The 24,917-nt window shown below is 35.4% G+C and overlaps 1 protein-coding gene and 1 non-coding gene across 3 annotated transcripts in view; both read left to right on the top strand.

Moving 5' to 3' along the window:
- Nucleotides 1–24,917, top strand: part of MRPL3 (mitochondrial ribosomal protein L3) — a 40,731-nt gene that overhangs the window by 7,234 nt on the left and 8,580 nt on the right. For both annotated transcript variants that reach the window (XM_045538703.1, XM_045538695.1), the window contains exons 5-7: nucleotides 5,233–5,332; nucleotides 8,332–8,392; nucleotides 23,757–23,865. In XM_045538703.1, the coding sequence (XP_045394659.1) occupies nucleotides 5,233–5,332; nucleotides 8,332–8,392; nucleotides 23,757–23,865 (270 nt within the window). The remainder of the gene's footprint in view (nucleotides 1–5,232; nucleotides 5,333–8,331; nucleotides 8,393–23,756; nucleotides 23,866–24,917) is intronic.
- Nucleotides 16,011–16,146, top strand: LOC123630876. Its single transcript, XR_006732816.1, has one exon. It is a non-coding gene; the product is annotated as a small nucleolar RNA SNORA58 (small nucleolar RNA).

Genomic DNA, 24,917 nt, shown 5'->3' with positions numbered 1-24,917 from the left:
CAAGATTTAAATTTTATAGGTCTGGAGGACATTTATTATAATACTAAGAAACAGTTTTGTCTATAAGTGTTAATTGGATGTGAAGATGAAGTTTTAGAATTCTTTATAAGTAAAGCATTTTTGTTTGAAAGGGGAAAAGATTTTCAGAACTAAAAGTATACAAACTTTCCTCTTACATATTGTAGCTCTTAGGGTAACTGCAAATAGATTGATTATAAAGGTATTTTTTATAAGACCTATGAATATAAAATTCCAAATAGCTAAGCATTTGGAAATAAACTGATTAAATCAGTTTTATTTATAATGGGGCTAGAACGGTTTTTTTTAAATCTGTAAAGAATTTATGCCTCTTAAGAAATTATACTAGTTTGCCTTTGCTATTTTGTATGTTGTTATAAATAAAAACTGATGTGGTACATGGTGTTTTTGAATGAGAAAGTTAAGTGGCCTTAACGTTGATTAAATCAATTCATCTTAGGAGCAGAGAAGCATTTTCATTGTGGGAAGGATAATTGCAGAGAACTTTGAAGAGGGGGAAAAGAATGCAACCTCATAGATGGGATTATCCAAGTGTAACAATGCTGTCAGTCTTTTAAATTGCTTTTTGAAATCGTTTATGTATTTGGAAGTTTAAAAAAAGAAAAACTCCACTGCATTACATAGCTTCTAGTTTTAACTGAACTTGAGCATTTGTTTTTTCTCATGACTGAGATCTAATTAGTTTTATAACATTTTGATTTTTTAAAAAAGTAAAGTATTTAACGTTAGTGAAATTGGAAGGTAATCAAGAAGTATGTGTTACCTTGGTCCTTCTTATGGTTTAGTCTAAAAAGTTACTTAGGTTGAGATGTTTATCTTATCTGTTTATATTACTAGAAATGTAAAGGATTTTTCTTAGACACTTCTTGGTATACTTTAAAAACTGGTATTAATAAAATAATATTCTTTTAAGGTCATCAGGTAGAATATATGAATATTAAAAATAAATTTGAAGTCCATTCTAAAAATTTAATAAATCAGAATTTAATGCACCAGGAAAATAATTTCAAGGAGCCACACTGTTAAATGAAAATTTTGTGTTCTTGTGGAAGAAGTATGGTTGAAGAGGAAAAACAAGGCCCTTGAGAGGAACGGTGTTGAATAATAGTCTTAGATTTCAGCATGTGGGAAGTGAAACCATAGAGAACAATTGGAATGAATTTATGTTATACTTTTGGAGGAAAGGATAGCTTCTTGAGAGACCTCTATGAGGTACAAAACAATCTTCAGTGAACGTCAGAGCAGAGCTGCTCAGCATTTGTTGTACAGCCCCCAGAAAGATTCAAAAATTAAAGTTCTATGTTTAATTGCAAAGATGTGGAAATAATCCAAGTGCCCATCAATACATGAGTTGATTAATAAAATGTGGTATATGTATACCATAGAGTACTACTCAGCTATAAGAAATAATAGGGATATAGCACCTCTTATATTTTCCTGGATAGAGCTGGAATCCATTCTACTAAGTGAAGTATCCCAAGAATGGAAAAATAAGCACCACATGTACTCACCATCAAATTGGTTTCACTGATCATCACCTAAGAGCACATTTAGGAATAACATTAATCGGGTGTCGGGCAGATGTGGAGGACGGGGAGGGGATGGGTGTATATATACATAATGAGTGTGATGGTCACCGTCTAGGGGATGGACACGCTTGAAGCTCTGACTCGGGGGGGGGGGCAAGGGCAATATACATAACCTAAACTTTTGTACCCCCATAATATGCTGAAATACAAAAATAAATAAAGTTCTATGTTTATAGGCCAATGCCACCCAATTTCAGGTCAACTAAAAGCAATTGAGTAAATTATAAAGGGGAGTACTAACAGTTTACGTTTTAAGCTGAAATTAACAAGTAACTGAAGTTTGCTGAGTACAAGTGACTATGCAGGCACTCCATTGGATTTTGGGGGAATGATGCTTTGTTCCAACAATGTCATCTGGAGTTAGGGTTTTTAGTTGCTCCTATTGTTTTTTTGATTACAAATTACTATTGGTTTGGTTTCATAATAGTTTAATTTCTTTTGGATTTGTTCACCTTCAAAATAAGTTGTAATGTGTATTTTAGGCCTATAATTTTATAGGGGCCACAAATAGTAATGTTGTATTCCAAGAACTGATAACAGCAGAAGAGTGGAAAGGTGTGGTGACTTTGACAGACAAACTTCACAGCCAGATAGGTGCCTGTCCTCCATCTTCTGTCTCTTTTCACCATTCACATAGCCCACTTTCATGTCTAACCTGCCACTGTGCTTGGCTGTAAGGTTAGAGACACAGATGAATAAAACAGCCCCTACCATTCAGGTGTTCACAGGCCAGCAGGCAGGCATATAAGTAGATAAACGTAAAGTGGTATGGACAATAATTGAGATATATTCAGGGTCTAATGGTGTAAACAAAGGAATGGTGTCCTCTGGCAAGGCTACTGAGGGAGGGATCTGAACAGGAAATATAACAGGAGCTAGAACTAGAGACATGTATTTATATTTCCTGATGTGAAGAGTGCCTCTTTATCAGAATATAATCAACACAGGTATATCTATCTTCTTGCTCTTTCCTCTTCCTCAACTTTCTCTCTAACCATAACTGAAACTTACAGGCAAAGGGAGTGGCGTAGACAGACACAGGTAAGTATACATAAAGTTCCACAGCCATTGAGATTCTTCATTTATATTCTGATGAAAGAGGCACTCTTCACATCGAGAAATAGAAAATGGTACAACTTTTTTGGCAAGTCATATAGCAATCTGTAAGAATCTTAAGAATTAAGGTAGGAGGGGGAGACCCAGGACATTATTATAAGGAAATAAGATGTCTATAAGGTTTTATTTTCAAGAACATTGGTTGTAGTGATAGTTACAATAGCAGAAAAAAAAGCCATGGGTGGGAATAAGAGCAGACAACAGGATCTACCAGCAGTGGGGGATATAGCAGCAACTAAAACAGGTTTCTGCTTTCAGGAAGCCTACATTTGGGTGGGACTGGGGGTGAGATGGGAAAGCTGTTGCATAGAAGACAAAACAATAAAAAATGTACATCATGACAGAAGGGGATAAATGCTTTGAAGAATAATAATAGCAGGCTAAGGGGATGGCAAGTGGCAAAAAGTGGTGCTACTTTAGATAGAGTAATCAGGAAAGGTAAGTTGATATTTAGATGGAGACCTGAATAAGTAAGGGTGCAAGTCATGCAAAAATGTGACAGAAAAGCATTCCAGGCAGGGGAAATAGTACATCCAAAGGTCCTGAGGCCAATGTTTGATGTGTTCTTGGGCCAGTAAGGTGAGCCAGGAGGAGAGTAGAAGATGAAGTCAGATTGTGTAGAATCTTGTAAGCCATGGTGAGGCCTTAGGACTTGATTCTGCGTGAGATGAAAGCCACTGTAGAGACATGATGTAGCTTGAGTTTTAAAATGATCACGCCAGCCTGTGAATTGAGAACAGATCAGGGAGTTGAGTGTGGAAGCCTGGATACTGGTTAGGAGGCTATTGAAATAATCCAGGCAAAAGATGGTGATTGGGATTTGGGTGGAGTGGGGGAAAGTGGTTGGTGTAGGCTGTATTTTTAAATAGCCTGTAGGAATTGCAAATGAATGGGACATGGGATATGAAGAAGAGAAGAGTCAAGGGTGACTATAAAATTTTTTAGTCTAAACAACAGAAGTATGGAGTTGCCTTTTATTGAGATTTGGAAGGCCAGAGAGAAGAGCAAGTTTAAGGGGGCTGGGAGTTGAGTTCTGTTTTAGACATGTTAAGCTTGAGTTGCTGTATGACATTGAAGTGGAGGTAATGAGTTGGCAGTTGGATATATGAATTTATAATTCAGAGTAGAATTTGTAACTGAAGTTAGAAATGTGGGGTCATTTGCATATATGAGAAGTGAGAGTAGTGACTGGAAACCAAGTGAAAGTCTTTCAAGGAGAAAGTGGTCACCTGTCTAAAGCATTGCTGATAGATCCAAGTAAATGAGTATTGACAAGTGTATTTGACCATGTAGAGATCATTGATGATCTTGACAGGCACTTTCCATTTAGTGTTAGGGGCTAAAAGTGCCTGATTAAAGTGGATTCAGAGAATGGGAAGAGGGAAAGTAGATTCAGCAAGTCTTTCAAGGAGCTTTGCTATAAGGGAGAAGAGAAAAATTAGCTAAAGAATATGTGGTCAAAGAAAAGTTTTGTTTTAATATGTGAGTTAATGTGACATGTTCATATACTGATAGGAAAATTTCAGGAGAAAGGGAGACATTGATGATTTTGAAGAGAATGGGGACAGTTTCAAGAGGAAAGTCCTCAAATAGGTAAGAGGTGGTTGGGAACTAAGGCTTTTAATAAGAATTAGGACAGTTCATCTGTCAACATGATTTCCAGCCCCAGTTTGGCCATCAGATTCATGAGGTGATTAAAAAAAATGCTAATACTTGGGTCCCATCCTAAACCAGTGAGGTTATGATCTCCAAGCAGAGAGCCCTTGGCATTGGCATTTCCTAAAAGCTTCCCAACTGCTATGTGTAACCTGGAGTGGGTGAGAGGATAACAGTATATGAGTGCTGATATACACAGTTTGATTGATTTGATGATAAGAGCATGGAGAAGCTCTCTTGATTGTTCTATTTGATCAGCTCAAAAAGAAAGAGGAGGGAACAGTGCTAAAGGTTTTAGAAGAGGATGTGACATAGGTGCTTTGGAGAATGTAAGAAGGATTTAACTGGGGAAATGTAAGTTGGCCAGGCCACATTTGGGACTCGCTTTCAAGTTTGTAGTCATAACATTTAAATGTCACCCATCACATTTTCTTCCACTTGCCTTAGAATGCGTGCAGAGGAGGCAGATTCCTGGGGTTGGGGTTCTTGATATATATAGACAGTTTCCAGTCAGAATTCAAATATGAGTATGAATCCTGTTTCTTTTCCTGTAGAACAAAGGTCTTTCTTTCCCAGTGTATTATATTTGAAATACCATGCACATGGCTGGATCCTAAACAGTAAGGTTATTGGTTTACAGAGATGTAATGGATTATAGATCTAAATCTCACCTCCTTTAAATAAGGGGAAACAGGTGCTCTTTATTCAGTAGGCGAGTAGAGTGTGCTTTGATTTGTTTTCTAGGGTGTTAATAATTTGGTTTAGATCTCTATGCATTCAACTCCGCCTTTATTTTTTAATGTATTACTTATATGTGCTGCTTTTCCTCTAGAAACCAACATCTGTATTGGAATTTTACCGAGAACTTGGATTACCGCCAAAACAGAAAGTTAAAATCTTTCATGTAACAGATAATGCTGTAATTAAGCCAGGTAATCTGAGGTCGGGGAGAGGAGGGAGGTAAAAATACCCAAATATGTGATTTGTTTAATGTCAGCCCTTTCAATAAAGTTAAATCTAAAATACAAAGCCCCAAACACTTATTTTTAAATATAAAACTGTATCTGATTTAATCACTAGGAACAAACAAGTCTTTGTCTTTTTTAAGTGGAAAAAGCTGTAGAGAACTCTTTGTTTTCCGTGAGAGAGGGAGGAACGCTTTTGTTTTTAATGTAGAGAGCTTTCCACATTTCAAAAAGCCACTCTAAAGAAATACACTAACTTTTTAAATTTGAGGTTCCGTGTTTGCAGGCTGGCATTCTGTTAAGTGAAGAATAGCTAGACTGTTGTTTAGATAGAAGAACTTGAGAAAATATAGCCTGTAACAGGAGAGTGACCAACAATAGCACCTCAAAGTAAAAAGTCTTACTTAAAAATTGCAAAATATTTTACCTATTCATTCCATGGAATGTCAAATGATATGAGTTGACATATGATTATATTGGTTCATATAGTTAACAAAATATAACATTTTAATGTCTTTGAACTTCAACTCCTTGATCTCTTCAACTTGAGTTCTAACAAGAAGACAGTAGAATGATGTTTTAAGATTTGGCATTTTAATATCTGAACTGAATTTCTTGAAGTAAAATGCAATTGCAGTAGGCCTCTATTAATTGGGGTGACAGATTCAGCCCTTCTGTAAGCTAGAATTAAAAGTATTTTTTGAAGTTCAAATTTTGCAACCTTAAGGTAAAATAAATGGAAGTAAACTAACAAATATAAAAATGAGTAGAGGTCCTGGGGTCATTATATATTAGATTGGTTTATAATGGCCATATTTCACTGAAAATATAAAGTGGTAGTTCTATAATAAGATATTTGGGTGAGTAGACAATTTGTTGAAGCAGTTTTAAATATTCTCTTCAGTATTAACATATCTAACTTTCTTAAACCCTTTGTTAATGTTGAGGATAAAGATAAAAATTGAGGCTGGGCACAGTGGCTCATGCCTGTAATCCTAGCACCGTGGGAGGCCAAGGCAGGAGGATCGGCTTGAGCTCAGGAGTTCAAGACCAACCTGAGCAACAGCAAAACTCTGTCTCTACTAAAAGTAGAAAAATTAGCTAGGTGTCGTGGCATGGCAAGCAGCTACTTGGGGAGGGCAAGGCAGGAGGATCACTAGAGCCCAGGAGTTAGAGGTTGCAGTGGACTATGATTATGCCACTGCACTCTAGACAGGGTGACAGAGCAAGACTCTGTCTCAAAAAAAAAAAAAAAAGATAAAAATTGACTCCACTTTAACTTTTGCTATGGCTGAAACCATAGGAAATTGTTTTTGTTAGTCAAAATGGTCAGATATCAGCAGTTCAAGTCAGCCTCATAGAAATGCAGCTACTTTTAATTGACCCTATTTTTTCTTTTTTTTTAATTAATGTTATTTTTTTGATTGATAAATCATAGTTGTATACATTTGTGGGTGCAGTGTGATGTTTTTGATGTGTGTAGACAATGTGGAATGATTAAATCACAATTTTTTTTCTGAATTCAAGGTTTTTCTCTGCCCATACAAATCCAGGTCAGTTCCTACCTTACAGGAGGCTTGCTTTGAAACCTTACCACACTTTATTGTTTGTATTAAATAAACAAACTTACTAAAATTAGGTTTCAGTTATATTCTGTCTTTTAAAAGAATCTCTTATTTGATGATGTTAATGTTGATTGCTTACCAATATAATAAATTTATTGAGGTCAGGGGCCATGTCTTAGACTTTTGCATTTGTAGCTGTACATATTTCTAAATGCCCTATAAATGTTTATTAATTAATTTCCAAATGGTTCTCATAAATATTAATTCCAGATTATATAAACAAAATACTTTGAAGGGTTTTGATTTATCACAAAATTTTAAATTCTTCTAAATAACATGTGGCTCACACCTGTAATCCGAGCACTTTGGGGGATTAGGTGCAAGGATCACTTGAAGCCAACAGTTGGAGACCAGCCTGGCAGCATCTCGAGACCCTCTCTATACCAAAAATTTTAAAAAATTAGCCAGATGTGGTGACATGCACCTGTAGTCCTAGCTATTAGGGAGGTTGAGGCAGGAGGATCGCTTGAGCCCAGGAGTTCAAGGCTGCAGTGAGCTGTGCTCGATCGTGCCACTGTACTCCAACCTGGATGACAGTGAGAGCTTCTCTCTAAAAAATAAATAAATAAATAATGTGTTTCCCAAATACATTTAACGTAAGGATTTTATTTGCATAGAACTAGTTTTTAAATCTTTCTGGATAAAATTAGAGGTATCTGTAATGGTATTTTTTTGTTTTTCCAAATATCTGAGCACACGCTAGGAGAACTATATTGATACAATGACTAGTTCACCAAAAATCTGATATGTATGGGTTTTCTGTGAATATCAGACATACCATAATCATTACCCAGCAAATGAGGGTCTTGGATTCAAGTAATTAAATTTCCTGTTTTTTGCCAGTGGATATAAAATACTTGATCAAGACTCAATATTTTTTTAGTTATTCTCTTGTTTTTGTTTTCCTTTTGTGAAATAGGCAATATATCTTAGGTCAGTAGATTGTTATTTACCAAAACAACCAAGAATCATCAAACTTTTGTGTATACCACCAAGAACACTGTTGTCGTGGGAGTCACTTATTTCAACCAGCACCACTTTAGCTTCTGTGAAGGTACCCATCCATCAGTCAGGTGTGGTCTGGAGGCTCAGTCTGTACCATGTGCCTCGTACTGGGCCACATTGTTCTTCAGTCCATGCATAGTCAATTAAAAGATATGTTTGTAGAATAATTTCATTGTTTGAATGTTTCTAATGTTCATAATTGCAGAGAGAAATCTCCTATCAGTTTTGAAATCTGATAACTAGAAGCCTTCCCAGGTGTAGTTTATGTTTAATAAAGTTGTTTCTGTGCTAACAAATTTCATATTGATTATTTGTTTTGTTTTGTTTTTCATAAAGGCACTCCTCTTTATGCTGCTCACTTTCGTCCAGGACAGTATGTGGATGTCACAGGCAAAACGTAGGTCCTCTTAGCGGGTTCTCTTTTACTTGTGTTTCTCCATCTATTAAGAACAGAGTGAGTGAAGGAAGAACTGTTTTTTCAGTCAGTGAATATAGGATAAATGTCATTCTCATTCATAATTCCAATCTTTAATATTACTGACTGTACTGTTTTTAAAATTACCCTAAGTTAATTGTATGTGAAGAGTTCACATCAGGTTACAGCTTTTAAACTGAGATGTGTGCCTCTTGAAATGGGGCTAAGAGGTCACTTCACTTAGGTTCTTTGTGAATTGGGCCCACTTATGCTTTGAAGACCAAAGACAACATACAGTTTGATGGTGATATAGACATGAGCAATGCTGATGGAGTTTTTTTGAGATTATTATGTAGTCTAGTTATTCGCCACTCTTTCCAATTCTAGGAAACAGTTAAATTAGAAACACTTTATGGTATTTGTGACAATAGTGGTTGTGTTTAAGGTTCCCCCAAAGTAACTTTAAATGTTTTTGTAGCTGTGGCCTATCAGAAGCTGGAAGAAAAAATAATATCATACCTTGAGTCTCTTCGGTAGCCTGACATTATTCCTCAGTACATAAGTGAGACTTCTTCCATAAAAGCAAATTTTATTATTCATATACAAGGATTTAATTTGGTATAAATCAACATTAATTGTCACTCTAACAGAAGTGCTAACTTTAAGTCATATTTGAACTGGGCAGTGATATGTTTGGTACTACAGCTTTTTCATATTGGCATTTTTATCAAATGGCTTAGGACAGTTCAGTACTGGATGATCTCCAGGAAACATTTAGATCTCAGGGAAGTAGTTTTTCAAAAATTGGTTTAGGTCACCTCACTGTGGAATGAAATAACCAAGCCCTTATGTATGTTCATATAGAAACTTAAGTGTAGGTTGTTGGGATCCACATGACCTAGGCTAAACAAATTTCCAGTTATCAGCAGTTTTCCATTCTCTCAAAATAGGTGATAATTACATTTCTCTTTTTGCCTCAATTTTCTCCCTTTTGTCAAATGACAGTGTCTACAGGGATTATTCTGATTAGCAGCCCTTTGAAAAATAAACACTTATCTACAGGTGATTTGGGATAGTCTTATGATCATAGTGACTGAGCCAAGAGCAGCTTTTATTCAAGGAAAATGGATAAGTGTCAGCATCACTTTCCTTCACACAGTCAGACACATTCTTCAGTTCTACCTAGTTTCAAATATAGGCCATTGCAAAAGCTGCTAGATGCATTAATACCTTTGTTTAGCTATTTAGAAGTGAAATGAGATAGATTGTTAGATTGAGTCCTCTTTTTAAAAGAAATCATGAACCTGTCCCCTTTTATTTTTCCTGATTCTTGATTGTAATGGATTTCTCCCTAGTTATCAGGGCCCCTAAAATCCCTGGTTTCTTGGTAACCATGTTTGTTCTGCTTTCCTTTGTTAAGAACTCAGAATATTGGAGCTAAATCTTTGGTTTGGTTAGTTGGTGAGGTGTGTGTTGTGAATCAGATTATTTTACTTATTAATTTCTGAATTATTACACATAATAAAATACCTCATAGTAATTCTGATAATTTATACATGGTTAATGTTAATTCCATTCTGTATTTTATAGAATATATGTGGTATTCTAAGAAGCTGTGTAAAGTCAGAGGCCTTGTTGCCAGAGGCCTTGTGGCTGAACTTGTGACTAGCTTACATTAGAGCCTAATCTAGAGTTTTCAAATGCCTATGTTCAATAAGTGCTTTTGTCTTATATACTGCTGTTTGGTTTCCGTGGCTGCTTCTTAAAAGTGATTTTTAAAACTTCAGTCTTCTTGTGAGTATTAAGTGAAAGGCAAAGTTTTTTGTTTTGTTTTATAAGCTAATATTCCTAGAAAACAAGATTGTGTAAACCCATGTGTCAGCTTCAAGATGAAATAGCTGATAAGAGTTGAGAGAATAACTAGCCCTGGGATTTAAAGTAGTAACAATCAACTCTGGAGAAGAGGGGAGACCTCCATTTGAGATCACCACTATTGTATGGGTTGCAGTACAGTATTCTGTTTGACTTTTACTGTGTGACAGTGGGGAGGGTGTTACCCCAGTGTGTGCACTGTATTCTGATGTGCATACCTTCATGTGGTATTACTTGATCAGAATGAATTGGACTTCATTTGACCTTTTGCTAAATGTTACCAATAACTGTAGCTCTTGTAGCTGGCATGTAATTATGGCTGTAAGGTACTTTTAAGTGCTTGTAAATTTATAGAACTCTTTGTCTTTATTGTGTGGAACTGTTTTGAATTTCTTCTGAGTGTGGCATTGGATTCTCAGCTGCATATAAGTCCTAGTTGCTGCTGCCTCTTCTCTTTGCCACTGAGTTTCCTGTGTTTTGATGTGTGTGCATGTGCACACACGCATGTGCATGCATTTACTTTTCTTTTTCCTTTTTAAACTCTTCTTCTGTCTCCTTTCCCTAATGCTTCTCATTTTGGGGGCAGTTCTGCTTGCTTGGAGTTTAAGTCCTTTGCAGACAATGAGAATGTTCTTTTCTCTGTTAACTGTAAATGGAACCATCATTTTTGGGGTATTGGCTCTGAATCCTCTCAGTTCCATATCACTGTGTCTCACTGCCAGAGATTTGCTACCTTTTCCTCCATTTTCATCCTCTGTTTTGAAATTTTGAAACTTCTGGGCTCCATCTTCTTAATTATTAATCCTGTTACAAGTGCAAACACTAGAGAAAAAAATAGTGCAGTGACATGGTTAAGGGGATGATGAGAGGACATGGATTTATAGGCTGGAGCAGTGGCTCTCACGTTTGAGTATGTTTTAGAATCTCCTGGAAGGTTTGTAAAACCAATTGGTGGACTCCACCCAGAGAGCTGATTTTGTAGGTCTGGGGTGATACCTGAGGATTTGCATTTCTAACAAGTCTCCAAGTGATATAGATGCTGCTGGGTCCAGGAACATACTTCGAGAACCACTGGACTGGAAAATAGTCCAGAGCTCATCAGATTAAATGACTTTTCCTCCCCACTCCTTTTCCTAGCACAGAATTCAGAATGCCTTTCTTTCCTTAACTCTAGTTGAGTTATAACATAGAGACGACATCTGTTTTAAAGCAAGCAGATTAATTGATGTAATTAAAATAACATTGCCAATAAAAGTAGGCCTATTTATTACATTTTAGTTAGTATAAAACTGCAAGTTAATCTGTTTAGTAATTGGCTTCATTATCTTCTTTCCATTAGAAAAACAAAAATCTCTAATTTCTTAATTTTTCTCATGTTGTAATAATTATATTTTAAATATTAACCTATACTTAGATGTTGAATATTATATTTCTGATTATTTTTTACCTTATACCTTCAATTTTAATTGCTGAGTTAAACATAATTTAGAAATAACTAAGAAAATCTTTAAAAGGAAAAAACACTGTCTATGAAAATACAATGTTAATAGAATCTGTATACCTCAGCAATGAAATTGCAGACATTTTTTTCCTTTTTTAATAATTGCAATAGAAAATCTGATTCTATGAAAGATACATTGTGTTTATTTGTAGTAAATTTGGTTATAATTCTCTTTATAAATAGGTAAATTTACCAGTGTCACTTTAGGGTGTGAGGTGAATATTTACTTACCAGAGTTCTTTTTAATTTTTACTTTTGTACCAGAAATAGTTTTTCATCTAAAGGATCTAAGAATACAAATTCAATTTATATTGTATGGCAAAGATTTTTACATCTAATACTTAAAGCCATCTAGCTGAATAGTTTTACACAGTTTCATTATGCTATTAATAAGTAATAAAGCCCAGTCTTTGAAATATGGCAGTTTTATGTAATTGATTCTAAATATTTTAAACTAGCATATATAAATTATGTCTCTCCTCCCTAGCCCGGCACATTTTTAAAGTTTATATTCTTGTTCTTTAGTAGCAGTTATATTCCATTGTAACTTCTAAAAGATTGATGGTTTAGACAGCCTCAATTTTGAGGAGGAAACGGATATAAATAATATATAAATATAAACAGTGAGTGAGAATGAGATATGACCATTGATTCTATCCTCAGCATAGGATGTTTAGCCCATTTTTTTTATCTGTTGAATCCTAGCAGTGCTTATTATAATTTGTAGTTAAAAAAAAGAAAAAGAAATGAGAAAAGAATGAAACAAAGAACAAAAAGAAAACTAAAAATGTATTCTGCTGTGTTTAGGGGAAAATGTTAGGTCTCTTTCCCAAAGAACTTGAAGGGCAGAGATGGTGGGGCTGCAACCATAACAGTGGGCATGGAGGGGCACTTTCCTGCCAGGTGTCTTATTGAACTTTGAATTCATGACAGTAGCATACCTAAAATAGTTTTTTTTCTGGTTGTTTGGAATGAGTGAATGAATGAATGAATTTAAATTTGGAAGCCCATATTTGAAGTCAGAAGATTCAGGTACTTAAAAGATTTCTTTCTTTCTTTTTTTGGAAGAAAGATAATCTTAAATTCTTGTCTACAAGTCTGGGCTAATTAAAACAGCCTATATATTTTCAGGCATAATTTTATTAGTTTAATAGCAATTTCAGTCATCTTATTACTTTAAAGTTGTTAGTGCCCTTTAAATTCTAATTGCCCTTTGGTTTCAAAATAGAAAAATAGGCACTTATCTTTATAATGTTACCATTGGTAGTAAAAATTAAGGGAGAAGATTAGGTAATTAATAGAGTACCTTTGCACATTTACTGAGAGTCAATTTGAGTTCTTTCATTAAAGTATCAAAATGCGTAAAGAAGTATTATTGCCCATCAGAGTCTTAAAGATGGTTAACCAGGTGGGTTCTTAAAAGAGCAAAGACTCTGTGGGCTCTATGCCTAGTCCATTACACTGTTCAGTGAAGGGTGCCTGCACACCAGCAGAAACCCTTCCCACTGGCTCGTTTTTCTAGTGGTAGATGTTTCCTGTAAACTCTGGAAGGGGAAAACAAAGTATGTGCTGCCTTCAAGATACAAATGCTGTCCAGCCCTATACATTTTCAATTTTGTTCCATTTTTAATATTCAAATTTATTTACTAGTTATTTGAATGAGTAAGTTTTTTAAGTATTAATATATTAGTGAAATAATTTTCAAAGTGAGTGATTAGACTAAAGAGAGAAATAATCTCTGTAAAAAATAATCCCTCTTCAATCAGTCAAAGTGAATGTCTGTTTGGAGGTAGTGTTTTGGGGTTATATTTAGTTGTTTTGTTGCATTAAAATTTTTTTTTACAGCCGGGCACGGTGGCTCACGCCTGTAATCCTAGCACTCCGGGAGGCCAAGGCGGGTGGATCGCTTGAGGTCAGGAGTTCGAGACCAGCCTGAGCAAGAGCGAGACCCCGTCTCTACTAAAAATAGAAAGAAATGATCTGGCCAACTAAAAATATATATAGAAAAAATTAGCCAGACATAGTGGTACATGCCTGTAGTCCCAGCTACTCGGGAGACTGAGGCAGTAGGATCACTTAAGCCCAGGAGTTTGAGGTTGCTGTGAGCTAGGCTGATGCCACGGCACTCACTCTAGCCCGGACAACAGCGAGACTCTGTCTCAAAAAAAAAAAATTTTTTTTAAAAGTAGTCATCTATAATTGCCTCCATATTTAACTCTACAAAGCAGCATTGTTTTACTGAAGGTCAGCAAAATTAAGGCAATTGAAGGTAGTGGCAAAAGCATGGGCCTCTCATTAATTCTGTAACCTAAGACAGCTTTCTTAATCTCTTTGTTGCACAGCCATGTTAGAAAGATTGAATCAGATAATGCATGGAATGCTCTTAGCTCAAGAACCTGGCACATAATAAATGTTCAAGGAGTATTGGCTACTATCACTATTGTTGATATTGCTGCTTTTTAATTTGTTTAAAATTGAAAAGGAAAGACCCATGTTTTTTTCAATAGGGAATATCTTTTGAAATGAATAAAAACATGAAGTCCTTAGGAATTCATTTCTGGTATTTTCTAATACATCAAATTTTGCCTTCTTTAGTCTATATTTTATGTAGTAAAGTAGTTTTACAAAATACATAATTTTAAGGTCACATACTATCTATACAAAGTAGGGAGGATGCCCTTGATATGGCTTCATGGCATGGCCAAATGCTTCCATTTACTAGCGATTTGACCTTGGACAAGTGGCTTAACTTGTCTGGATTTAAATTTTATTAAATTTAACATAAGGGTATAGGGCTAAATGATTCCTAAGGTTTCTTTAAATTCTACAAACTGTTTCCAAAAAATAATCTCTCAGTTTTCCAAGTGGCATAACTCACTCTTATCTATACTAATGAAATAATACATGATAGTAGATTCACAGCACATGGCAATATGGTCTTCTAATCTATTGGAGAATGATATATGGCTGAAGACCTTCAGAAAACTGTTATGTCCTTTGATAATATTGCAGAATTGTGTATTTGAGGTTTTTGGGTTTTTTTTTTTTTTTTTTTTAGGAGAACTGACTATATTCAGTACAGCAGATGTGGTATTCTGGATTTGTTTAGGCCAGTCAGGAAATCGAAGAAATCAGTACACATTTGGCTCTTTATACTATTGAATAAGCTAGATTTGATGTTAGAAAACCTATAAGCAGTGCACTCTTAGCAATCTCTTGTTGATAAAAATGTTCCAGGTATTGATGGGAGGTTTATGGCTTTTAGACAGAAACCGTATACCTGTATTTCAGGTCACACTGTCAGAAACTTGTCCTAGAAAGTTATGGCTGTACAGACATTCATGCCAGCTCTAACCATATGTGAATGGAGCACAAAGCTACTGGAAAATTCCACCATGACTAACTTGTGGGCTCGGGAGCTGTTCATCACTGATCAAGTAGGTTTAGACAACAACACTGAATTTGACAGAAATTGACTCTCAACTTTATAGGGATCTTCAGTAGAGGTGCTATACCTTTGAAATGTGTGAAAATGAAAATAAGTAGGTAGCATCGGGGTGAGTTTGTTGAAATGAGGAGAAGCTACAGTTAAAAGATTAAAATATTTGTGCCATATTAGTTCATCAAGAGTTAAAAAGTTAATCCTGAGGGAGATAGTGAATTAGTTAATAACCCTTTTATATACATGTCATTTATCTTGGCAAAAAATACTTTTTGTTTATTGGAATTTTTTGTTTTAAAACTAAGAGCATTTGGACAGTTTGAAGCTAAAGCATAGTCACATGATTATTAAGTTATATCCCATAAGAAATTCTTTTGATGTTGGTTGATGTTTTGCCTTTATATTCAGCAGTACTTTCTCACAGTTAAACATTTCATCTTAACTCTACTCTGTTCATGGTGGTTCAGTTTTATAAAAAAGAAGCCCAATCTTGATTTTAGCTAGAAACTGAGATGAGTCTTCATTTCCTTATATTCAAATGTAATGTTTAACCATAACAGTGAAGCTGATTTTAAATCAATGGTTCCTTCACCTTCCCATGCCCACTTCTATTTTTATTTATTAAATATAAAAATATAACCTAATCTTGGAGCATCCTTAGAGAAGTCAAGAGTCCTGTCTCCATTTAGTACTCAGTTACTGGTTTTCTGAGGATTATGTACAAGTCACTTAAACTTCTTACAGCAGAAATCAACTAAAGAGAGAAAGTTAAAACTTAATTTGGAAGGCATACCCGTAGACCTTGCCTGACTGGGCTCATGGCCAGGCAGGGGGGACAGTGTATGCAAGAGTAATTTGGAGTTTGTGCCAGCTCTTGCCAGCTTAATCAGTGGCTGGATAAACGGCAGTATTCCAACATTCTCCTGAAGAAAAAAGAAAAAAAAAATTGGAAATGGTTCTGAGTGAAAAACCTCTACTTACAGTATGGTAATTTCAATTTTTTTAATAAAGAGATTCATATAGTTTGCAGGTAATACAACACTTGATAGTAAACACTTCTTTTTTCATAGCAATAGTAGAAAGAAGGACAATGCAGTAGGAAAGGTGTTCTCAGAGGGAACAGAATGAGCAAAGGCATGAAAAGTGCTTTATTTAGGGATTCATTAGCTAATATACTCTACCTAGGATTTGTGGTAGGCAGTGTTCAAAAGTTAGATTGGATCCAATTATAAAAGACCTCATGTTCTAAGCTAAAAAAAATTACTGGGGAACCATCTAAGGTTGTGGTTTAGTTTGCTTGTTTTTGTTGTGGCTGTTTTGTTTTTTAAAGCAGGGGACAGTCTTGTGTGATAAAATTATCACCTTGGGAATTTCACTCTAGTGGCCATGAAAGGATAGCTTGAAGAAAAGGAGATGTTTGGTTTCTGTTTATGAAACACTGTAATTGAATGGCTGAGGCACTTCTGATTGGTTATGTTTGATATACCTGTGGAATGGTATGGTGGCAGAATTCGTGCCAGAGGGCAGGGTTGTGGAACTCCAGCTTATTGGTAATAGCTTTAGGGGTCAACGAACTTTTTCTCAGAGAACCAGATAGTAAATATTTTAGGTTTGTGAGCATTATGGTCTCTGTTCCCCATGAGAGAACTATTCATCCTGCCATTGTAGCTCTGAAGCAGACATAGATGATATGTAAATGAATGTGCACAGCTCTATTCCAGTAAAACTATTAGATGGCCAGCGCAGGCCATAGTTTGCCAGCCTCTGGTTTAAACCGTAGGGAGAAGAGAATCAGAGGCAGAACTTTGAGACCATTTTTTTAGTCAAAACGTATTAGGGAAGCAGGTAAATAGGGAGGAAATGATAACAATGGGAGGGGGGTGGAGGAAAACTCTGTGGAGAGATTCTATCTTAAAAGAGGCCATAGGATTCTGAACACTGATACTAAGGAATTACTAATTTGGGAGGATTGTGATAATGGCATTGTAATTTTGTTCTTTAAAAGCATCTGTATCTTTTAGAGATCTCTACTGAAATATTTCTGAATGAAATGATAGGCTATCTGGAGTTTGCTTAAGAATAATCTATTGGAGTTGTGGGAGGAGAAGAATAGATGAAACAAAATAGGCCTTGCGTCAACAGTTGTTCAACACTGGGCGATAGATACATAGGGGTTTATTGTATTAATCTCTCTGCTCTTTTTATTATAAATAAAAAATTTTTATTATGAAAAAGCTATTTTTATTATAAATAGCTTTTTATTATGGAAATTTTAATATAGAAGACTTGGATTTGCGACTAGGAGATTAACCTCAAAGTTAGTTTCAAAGAGTAATTGAAGAGGAGGATGGATTGCAGAGGAGGGTGGATGGTGGAGGAGAGAAGCAGTTTGTTTCTCAAAGAGAAAGAGAAAGAAGGATATGAAGGGGAAAGAGGGTAGGAGAAGCTGGTGGCAAGGGAGGGACTCGGGATGAGAATTTTGGAGGAATTTCTCAGAGGACGCAGAATGGTTGGGTTTAAAAGCAAGTGTACGGTCACCCTTCACCTTATGGGCATTTAGTTTTGTCCCCATATATAAGTAAATCTAGAATTATCCAATGAAAGGCACTTTCTCACAAAGTAAGGAAAAACATGATGGATTTATATTTAAACTTGTGTGTCTGCTGGTAAACATTTGAGTATTTATCACAATATGGCAAAAGAATGAAATTCCCATAGTAGAAATCTCTAGAGATTTATAGAATATAGTAGGAAACATTAAATTATGCATTCCCTTCTGCAAGATTCTTACAGTCATACTTTTAAGCTTCTCCTCCCCTTGTCTCCATACCATCTTTTTAAACTAAAAGCTATGCCCATTATACAACATTTGGAAACTATAGGACAGAATAGAAGAAACTAATCCTCTTTCTTCCTATGACACAGCTATAGCCAATAACAAGTTTCACTCTGACTTCTCTAGGCTGGGCACTAAGGCTAAATCATACACAATCCCTACCCTTTGTGCACTGAAAGAGTACTAAGGAAAAATGGACTGAGAAAAGACGGGCAATAAAGTTTCCTAAATTAAATAGTATAATACTTCCGGATTTTTGATGAATTTTTGGTTTAACAAGTGTAAATGCTCTAAATAAAATACATTTTTAATGTTTTCTTAATTTTCAGATATATCTAGCATTGTTTCTGATTTGAGCTTTTTAATTTGATTTGGGAGGGCTGTCATTAAAAACAACAGTGAAAAGGGGTAAGGGATATAAAGCATGCGTATTATGTGTTGTGTGTTATTTTTGGTAAAATGGTGATTTTATTTTATGTGATCTGTGAAAATGTTATGTTTGAAAGGTACCTAGGTATGCGAAGTATAGATTAGTTCATTTCTTTTGTTTTATTTTTGTTCTCAAGCTGACAATGGAGAGAAGTAGTAGTATAAATACCTGCACCACCCGTGGATCAACAGGTGTACTTTATCCTCCCTAATCTGAGTTCAGCCAATAATTTGTCATGTTATTTATGTTTTATCCTTTTGTTTAAAGGTTATTGAAAAGGTTCCCATTATACACAATATAACTACATGATGTATTCTGGAACTGGATTGAAAACCAATCTGTAATTAGCCAACAGATAATTAGCACTTTCAGGATACCACTTTCATCTTATAATCATTTGCTCTTAAAATGAGCTAAATTATCTGCTGTAATTTACCTGGCATGTGTTTTATTGGTGCATGAACTCACGCATCCTCTTTTTAACTAAAAGATGAATCAGTTTGAGAACTCAGAAGGTACCAGTAAACTTTCTACTAAGAATGGTCAAGGTTAGAATGTGGTATTTTTAAAACCTGTTTCTTTTAGAGTGTTGCCAGTCCCTCTCTGCTTTTTTCTTTTAAGTGTTATTTGCCAGATGATATCATAAGTTCAAATGACTTTTTAGGTATTTCCTTTTTATTTTTAAATTGCCAAGCTTTTTACTTTCCATGTGTGCTCTAAAATTCAGCATAAAGTGGAAATGTTTGTTAAATTTCTGAAGCATAATTTCAGTAAAATACTTGATTATTATAGGTTCTCTTAGATATTAATCTGTTTCTAAAATTAGATAGTGGGTTTCCATTTAATATATATCAAATTGCTGTTTTAGTTGTTTGATGAGGAATAAACATTATTTTGAGTTTTTAGGGCAAAAAAATTATGCACACATTGTAAGTTTGGTGTTCAGTTGATTAATGTGAAGAAAGTCGTGTAAGCTACATTTAAATTATTCATATACAAATAACTTTTGACCTATGATTGGATAATATTCACCTGTTAGGTTCTATATATAATTTATAATTGTTTTCATATTTAGTTCTTGATTTATCTAAAATAAACTGTATTATTCATATGGGCTTTCTTCAGTACATTACTCTCTATGTTAAATGCATGGCAAAGTTTTCATGGTTTTCATAACATTTTCCTTTTGGTCTTCTTTGTAAATGGCCTGAATAGTACACTATTTAGTAATAGCTAGCTTCTTTACTATTAGCCACAGTCACCCTTCTGCATAGTAGAACATCAGAACTTATTCCTTCTGTCTGATTATAACTGTACCCATTGACCAACTTCTCCCTATCCTTATCCCCTACCTAGTCTCTGGTAACCACTGTTATATTTTCCACTTCTATGATATCTTTTTTTAGATTCCACATATGAGTGAGGTCATGCAGTATTTGTCTTTCTGTGCCTGGCTTATTTCACTTAATGTAATGTCTTCCAGGCTTATCCATGTTGTTGCAAATGCAGGATCTTTATTCTTTTTCATGGCCAAATAATATTCCATTATGTATATGTACCATGTTTTCTTTTTCCACTCATCCACTGTCGGACACTTGAGTTGATTCCATATCTTGGCCATTGTGAATAGTGCTACAGTAAACATAGGAGTGCAGATGTATCTCTTCAACATACTGATTTCATTACTTTTGGATATATATACCTGGTAATGGGATTGCTGGATCATATGGTAGTTCTGTTTTTAACTTTTTGAAGAGCTCTTCCATACCGTTTTCCATAATGGCTGTACTACTTTACATCCCTACCAACAGTGTACAAGTGTTCCCTTTTTTCCACATCCTCACCAACACTTACTTTTTTTTGTCTTCCCCCTACCCTGATAGATTTGAGAGTACAAGTGTTTTTTGTTACATGGATGAATTGTATAATGGTGAAGTCAAGGCTTTTAGTGTACCCATCACCTGAACAGTGTACATTGTACCCAATTGGTACTTTTGATCCCTCTCCCCCTTCTTAGTTTCCAGTGTCCATTATACTACTTTGTATAACCATATGTACCCATCATTTAGCTTCCACTTACAAGTATTTATATTTTTCCATTCCTGAGATACTTAGGATAATCATCGCCAGTTCCATCCAGGTTACTGCAAAAGACATTATTTCATTCCTTTTTATGGCTGAGTAGTATTCCATGGGCTGTGTGTGTGTGTATACATTTTCTTTATCCACTCATCAGTTGATATGCACTTAGGTTGATTCCATATCTTTGCAATTGTGAATTGTGCTGCGATAAATATACAAGTATGTGTGTCTTTTTGATATAATGATTTCTTTTCCTTTGGCTAGATGCCCAGTAGTGGGATTGCTAAATCAAATGGTAGGTCTACTTTTAGTTCTTCGAGGGATCTCTGTACTCTTTTCCATAGAGGTTGTACTAATTTACATTCCCACAAACAGTATATAAGCAGTCCCTTTTCACCAACATCTATTATTTTTTTGACATTTTAATAATGGCTATTCTGACAGGGGTAAGATGGTATCTCTTTGTAATTTTAATTTACATTTCTCTGATAATTAGTGATATTGAGTATTTTTCTTATGTTGGCCATTTGTCTTTTGTCTTTTTGGTAATAGCTATTCTGACTGGAGTGAGATGGTATCTCACTGTGGTTTTGATTTGCATTTTCCTGATAATTATTAATAGTGATGTTGAGCATTTTTTTCATATACCTGTTGGCCATTTATGTGTCTTCTTTTGAGAAACATCTCTTGAGGTCTTTTGCCCATTTTTAAATCAGGTTATTTGGGTTTTTTGCAGTTGAGTTTTTTTAATTCCTTATATATTCTGAATATTATCCAGAATGTATAGTTTGCAAACTATACATCTTGTCAGATGTATAGTTTGCAAATATTTTCTCCCATTCTGTACATTGTCGCTTCGCTCTTAATTATGTCCTTTGCTTTGCAAAAAGCTTTCTAGTTTGATGTAATTCCATTTGTCTATCCTTGCTTGCATTGCCTGTGCTTATTTAAGAAATTCTTGCCCAGCCTAACATTGTGAAGCATTTCTCCTATATTTTCTTCTAGTACCTTCATAGTTTCCAGTTTTACATTTAAGTCTTTAATTCATTTTCAGTTGATTTTTGTATATTGTCAGAGGTAGGGGTCTAGTCTTATTCTTCCACATGTGGATATCTAATTTTACCAGCACCATTTATTGAAGCGACTGTATTTTCCCTGGTGTGTGTTTTTGGCACCTGTGTCGAAAATCAGTTGACCATAAATGTGTGGATTTATTTCCAGACTGTATATTCTGTTCCATTGTTCTATGTGTCTGTTTTTATGCCAGTATCATGCTGTTTTGGTTACTGTAGCTTTGCAGTATGTTTTGAAGTTAGGTAGTGTGATACCTCCAGCTTTGTTCTTCTTGCTCAGGATTGCTTTGCTATTCAGGGTCTTTGTGGTTCCATATGAATTCTAGTATTGTTTTTTCTACTTCTGTAAAGAATGTCATTGTTATTTTGCTAGGGATTGCATTAAATCTATAAATCACTTTGGGAGGGTTGGACATTTTAACAGTATTAATTCATCCAATTCATGAACATGGGATATCTTTCCGTTTATTTGTGTCCTCTTCAGTTTCTTTCATCAATGTTTTATTAAATTTATTGCTAGGTATCTTTTTATTGTATCTATTGTAGATGAAATTATTTTCTTGATTTCTTTTTCAGATCACTATTCAGCATGTAGAAACACTGAATTTTGTGTGTTGATTTTGTATCTTGCAACTTTACTGAGTTTGTTTATTCTAACAGTCTTTTGGTAGAGTCTTTAGGATTTTCTGTGTATAAGATTATCTCATCTGTAAACAGGGACAATTTGACTTCCTCTTTTCCAATTTGGGTGTCTTCTATTTCTTTCTCTTGCCTAATTGCTGTAAGACTTCTAGTACTGTGTTGAATAGAAGGGGTGAAAGTAGGCATCCTTGTCGTTTCTGATTTTAGGGGAGAAAGTTTTTCCCTGTTCAGTATGTTGTTAGCTGTGGGTTTGCCATATATGGCCTTTATTGTGTTGAGGTACATACTTTCTATACCTAGTATGCTGAGTTTTAGAGACAAACTTTAATAATGCTGGAACCTTAGAGTTGTTTGCTTTCTACCTGCATCATGGAATGTTTCTTAGTTAGCAGAATTTGCAATAGAGTGATTTCAGTTAAAAATGAGATTTTAGGTTATTAAGATTGTTATTAATACTTTCTGATTGTATTTCTCCATTTGCTTCCCAATCAACCTTGAGACCAAGATCCATCTGGTATCTTCTAAAATAAAACTTGTTCAGCATTTAGAGCTTTATTATTTCTTTATGTAGTCCTCTATTATACCAATGTCTATTGCTACCTAAAACATTACCCTGAAACTTAATAGCTTAAAATAACAAACATTTATTATATTACATCACATTTTCTGTGAATAGAAATCCCAGTACAACATACCTGGGTGCCTCTGGCTTAGGGTCTCTCACAAGGCTGCAATCAAGCTCTCAGACAGGGCTGCAGTCATCTCAGGGTTCAACTTGGGGAGAATCTGCCTCCACACTCACTAACATGGCCATTTGCAGGCCTCAGATTCTTGGTTGTTGGCTGGAGACATCCCTGCCACATGCCTCTCTGTAGGACAGCTTACACTATGGCAGTTGGCTTCTTTCAGAGCCTAGCAAGCAAAAGAGTACCAAAGTGGAAGCTACAGTCTCTTTGTAACCCGGTCTCGGATGTGATATCTCATCACTTTTGCCGTATTTTATTCATTAGAATCATAGCACTAGGTCCACCCAGACTTGAGGGGAGGGAATTAAGCAAGAGCGTGAGTACCAGGAGGTGGGAATCTCTAGGGTCCATCTTAGTGGCTGCATGCCATGTCTGTTATGAGTACTTTGGAACTTTCAGAACTTTACCACTTTTACTGTGTCATCTTCACAGGATTAGGATGATAAAATTCCCTGTTTAGATAAAACTCCCTGTGCATAGCTTGCTGTTGTCTCAGGATCTCAAATTAATCATTTTATATATTAATAGAATTAGACTTCAGGAAAGGGTGCAAACCAGGACAGAGATAAAAAAATGTTCATTTGCAATTTTACTTGTATAGCCTTTTCTAGTTATTTAGATAAGAAGCTTTGTTAAAACTCTAAGGTACTATCAAGAAAGTGTGCAGTTGGGAATATTTATGCTCTGTTCATTATGTAAATTCTAAAGTTTGTTTTGTTCAGTATTGGTAAAGGTTTCCAAGGTGTCATGAAAAGATGGGGATTTAAAGGCCAGCCTGCTACACATGGTCAAACGAAAACCCACAGGAGACCTGGAGCTGTTTCAACTGGTGTGAGTATAACTAGTGATGCTCTTTTTAATGCTAAATATTCAACTTCTGCACATACAGTGCTCTGAAGTCTATCCTTCAGGTCAAGTCACGTAATTTTAGTCTGACTCCAGGCGGGTCCAAGTACTTGTCACCCTTTTATGCGTTCTGGCCTCACTTATTTCCCAGAGCCAGACTTTTATATCCCACATACTTATGACTGGCATCCTCAATACCTTTTGACCTACTTTCCCATTCCATTCTGTTTGCTAGCGTGTGCTCTGAAGTTGACTGCAGAAATCAGGGGTTAGAAAGCCCTTCCACCTGGCCTTCTGGTTCCTTCCCAGATTTTTTTTTTTTCCTTTAAAGGAACTGAGAAAGAATGTCAAGGACAATATCACAGTATAGGGGAAAGAAGAAAAGAGAAGTAAACAATAAGAGCATAAGAAATGGAGAAAGGACTGTTTATATTGCTAATTCAGTCCTAATCCCCACGAGGTATAGCACAAAGAGGCTAGAGGAATTTTATTCTTCTTTGGAGCATCAGAGTAATACAAGATCAATCTCTAAAGATTGATAATATATTCTGTTTTTCTTACCTAGCAGATTGTATCCTAAAGCTGTTTAAGTTTTGTCAATCTGTTGGCAAGAAAGGGAAACAGGCACTCTTACATACCACTGATGGGAATACAAAATAGTGCAGCCCTTATGAAGGGGAATGTGACAACATCTAACAAAACTGCACATGCATTTACCTTTGACACAGCAATCCTGCTTCTAGGAATTTACACTGAGGATGGTATCCCAAAAACGCATTTGTACAAAATTAATCATTGCAGCATTATTTATAATTACAAGGGCAAATGTCCCTACCTGGGAGTTTGGATTAATAAACTATGGCACGTCTACTCAATAGAATACTATGCAGCTAAAAAAAAAAAAAAAAAGAATGAGAAGGTCATTCTCATATGAAACAATGAAGTGATTTGCAAGATATTAAGAAATATACACGTTTTCTGCTTAGTTTTACAAAAGGAAGGACCAGAAGGATAAACCAGAAATTAATGAGATTGTT

Source organism: Lemur catta, chromosome 1 (genome assembly GCF_020740605.2).
Source record: "Lemur catta isolate mLemCat1 chromosome 1, mLemCat1.pri, whole genome shotgun sequence".
Lineage (NCBI taxonomy): Eukaryota > Metazoa > Chordata > Mammalia > Primates > Lemuridae > Lemur > Lemur catta.
This window is presented reverse-complemented; position numbering and strand designations above follow the sequence as displayed.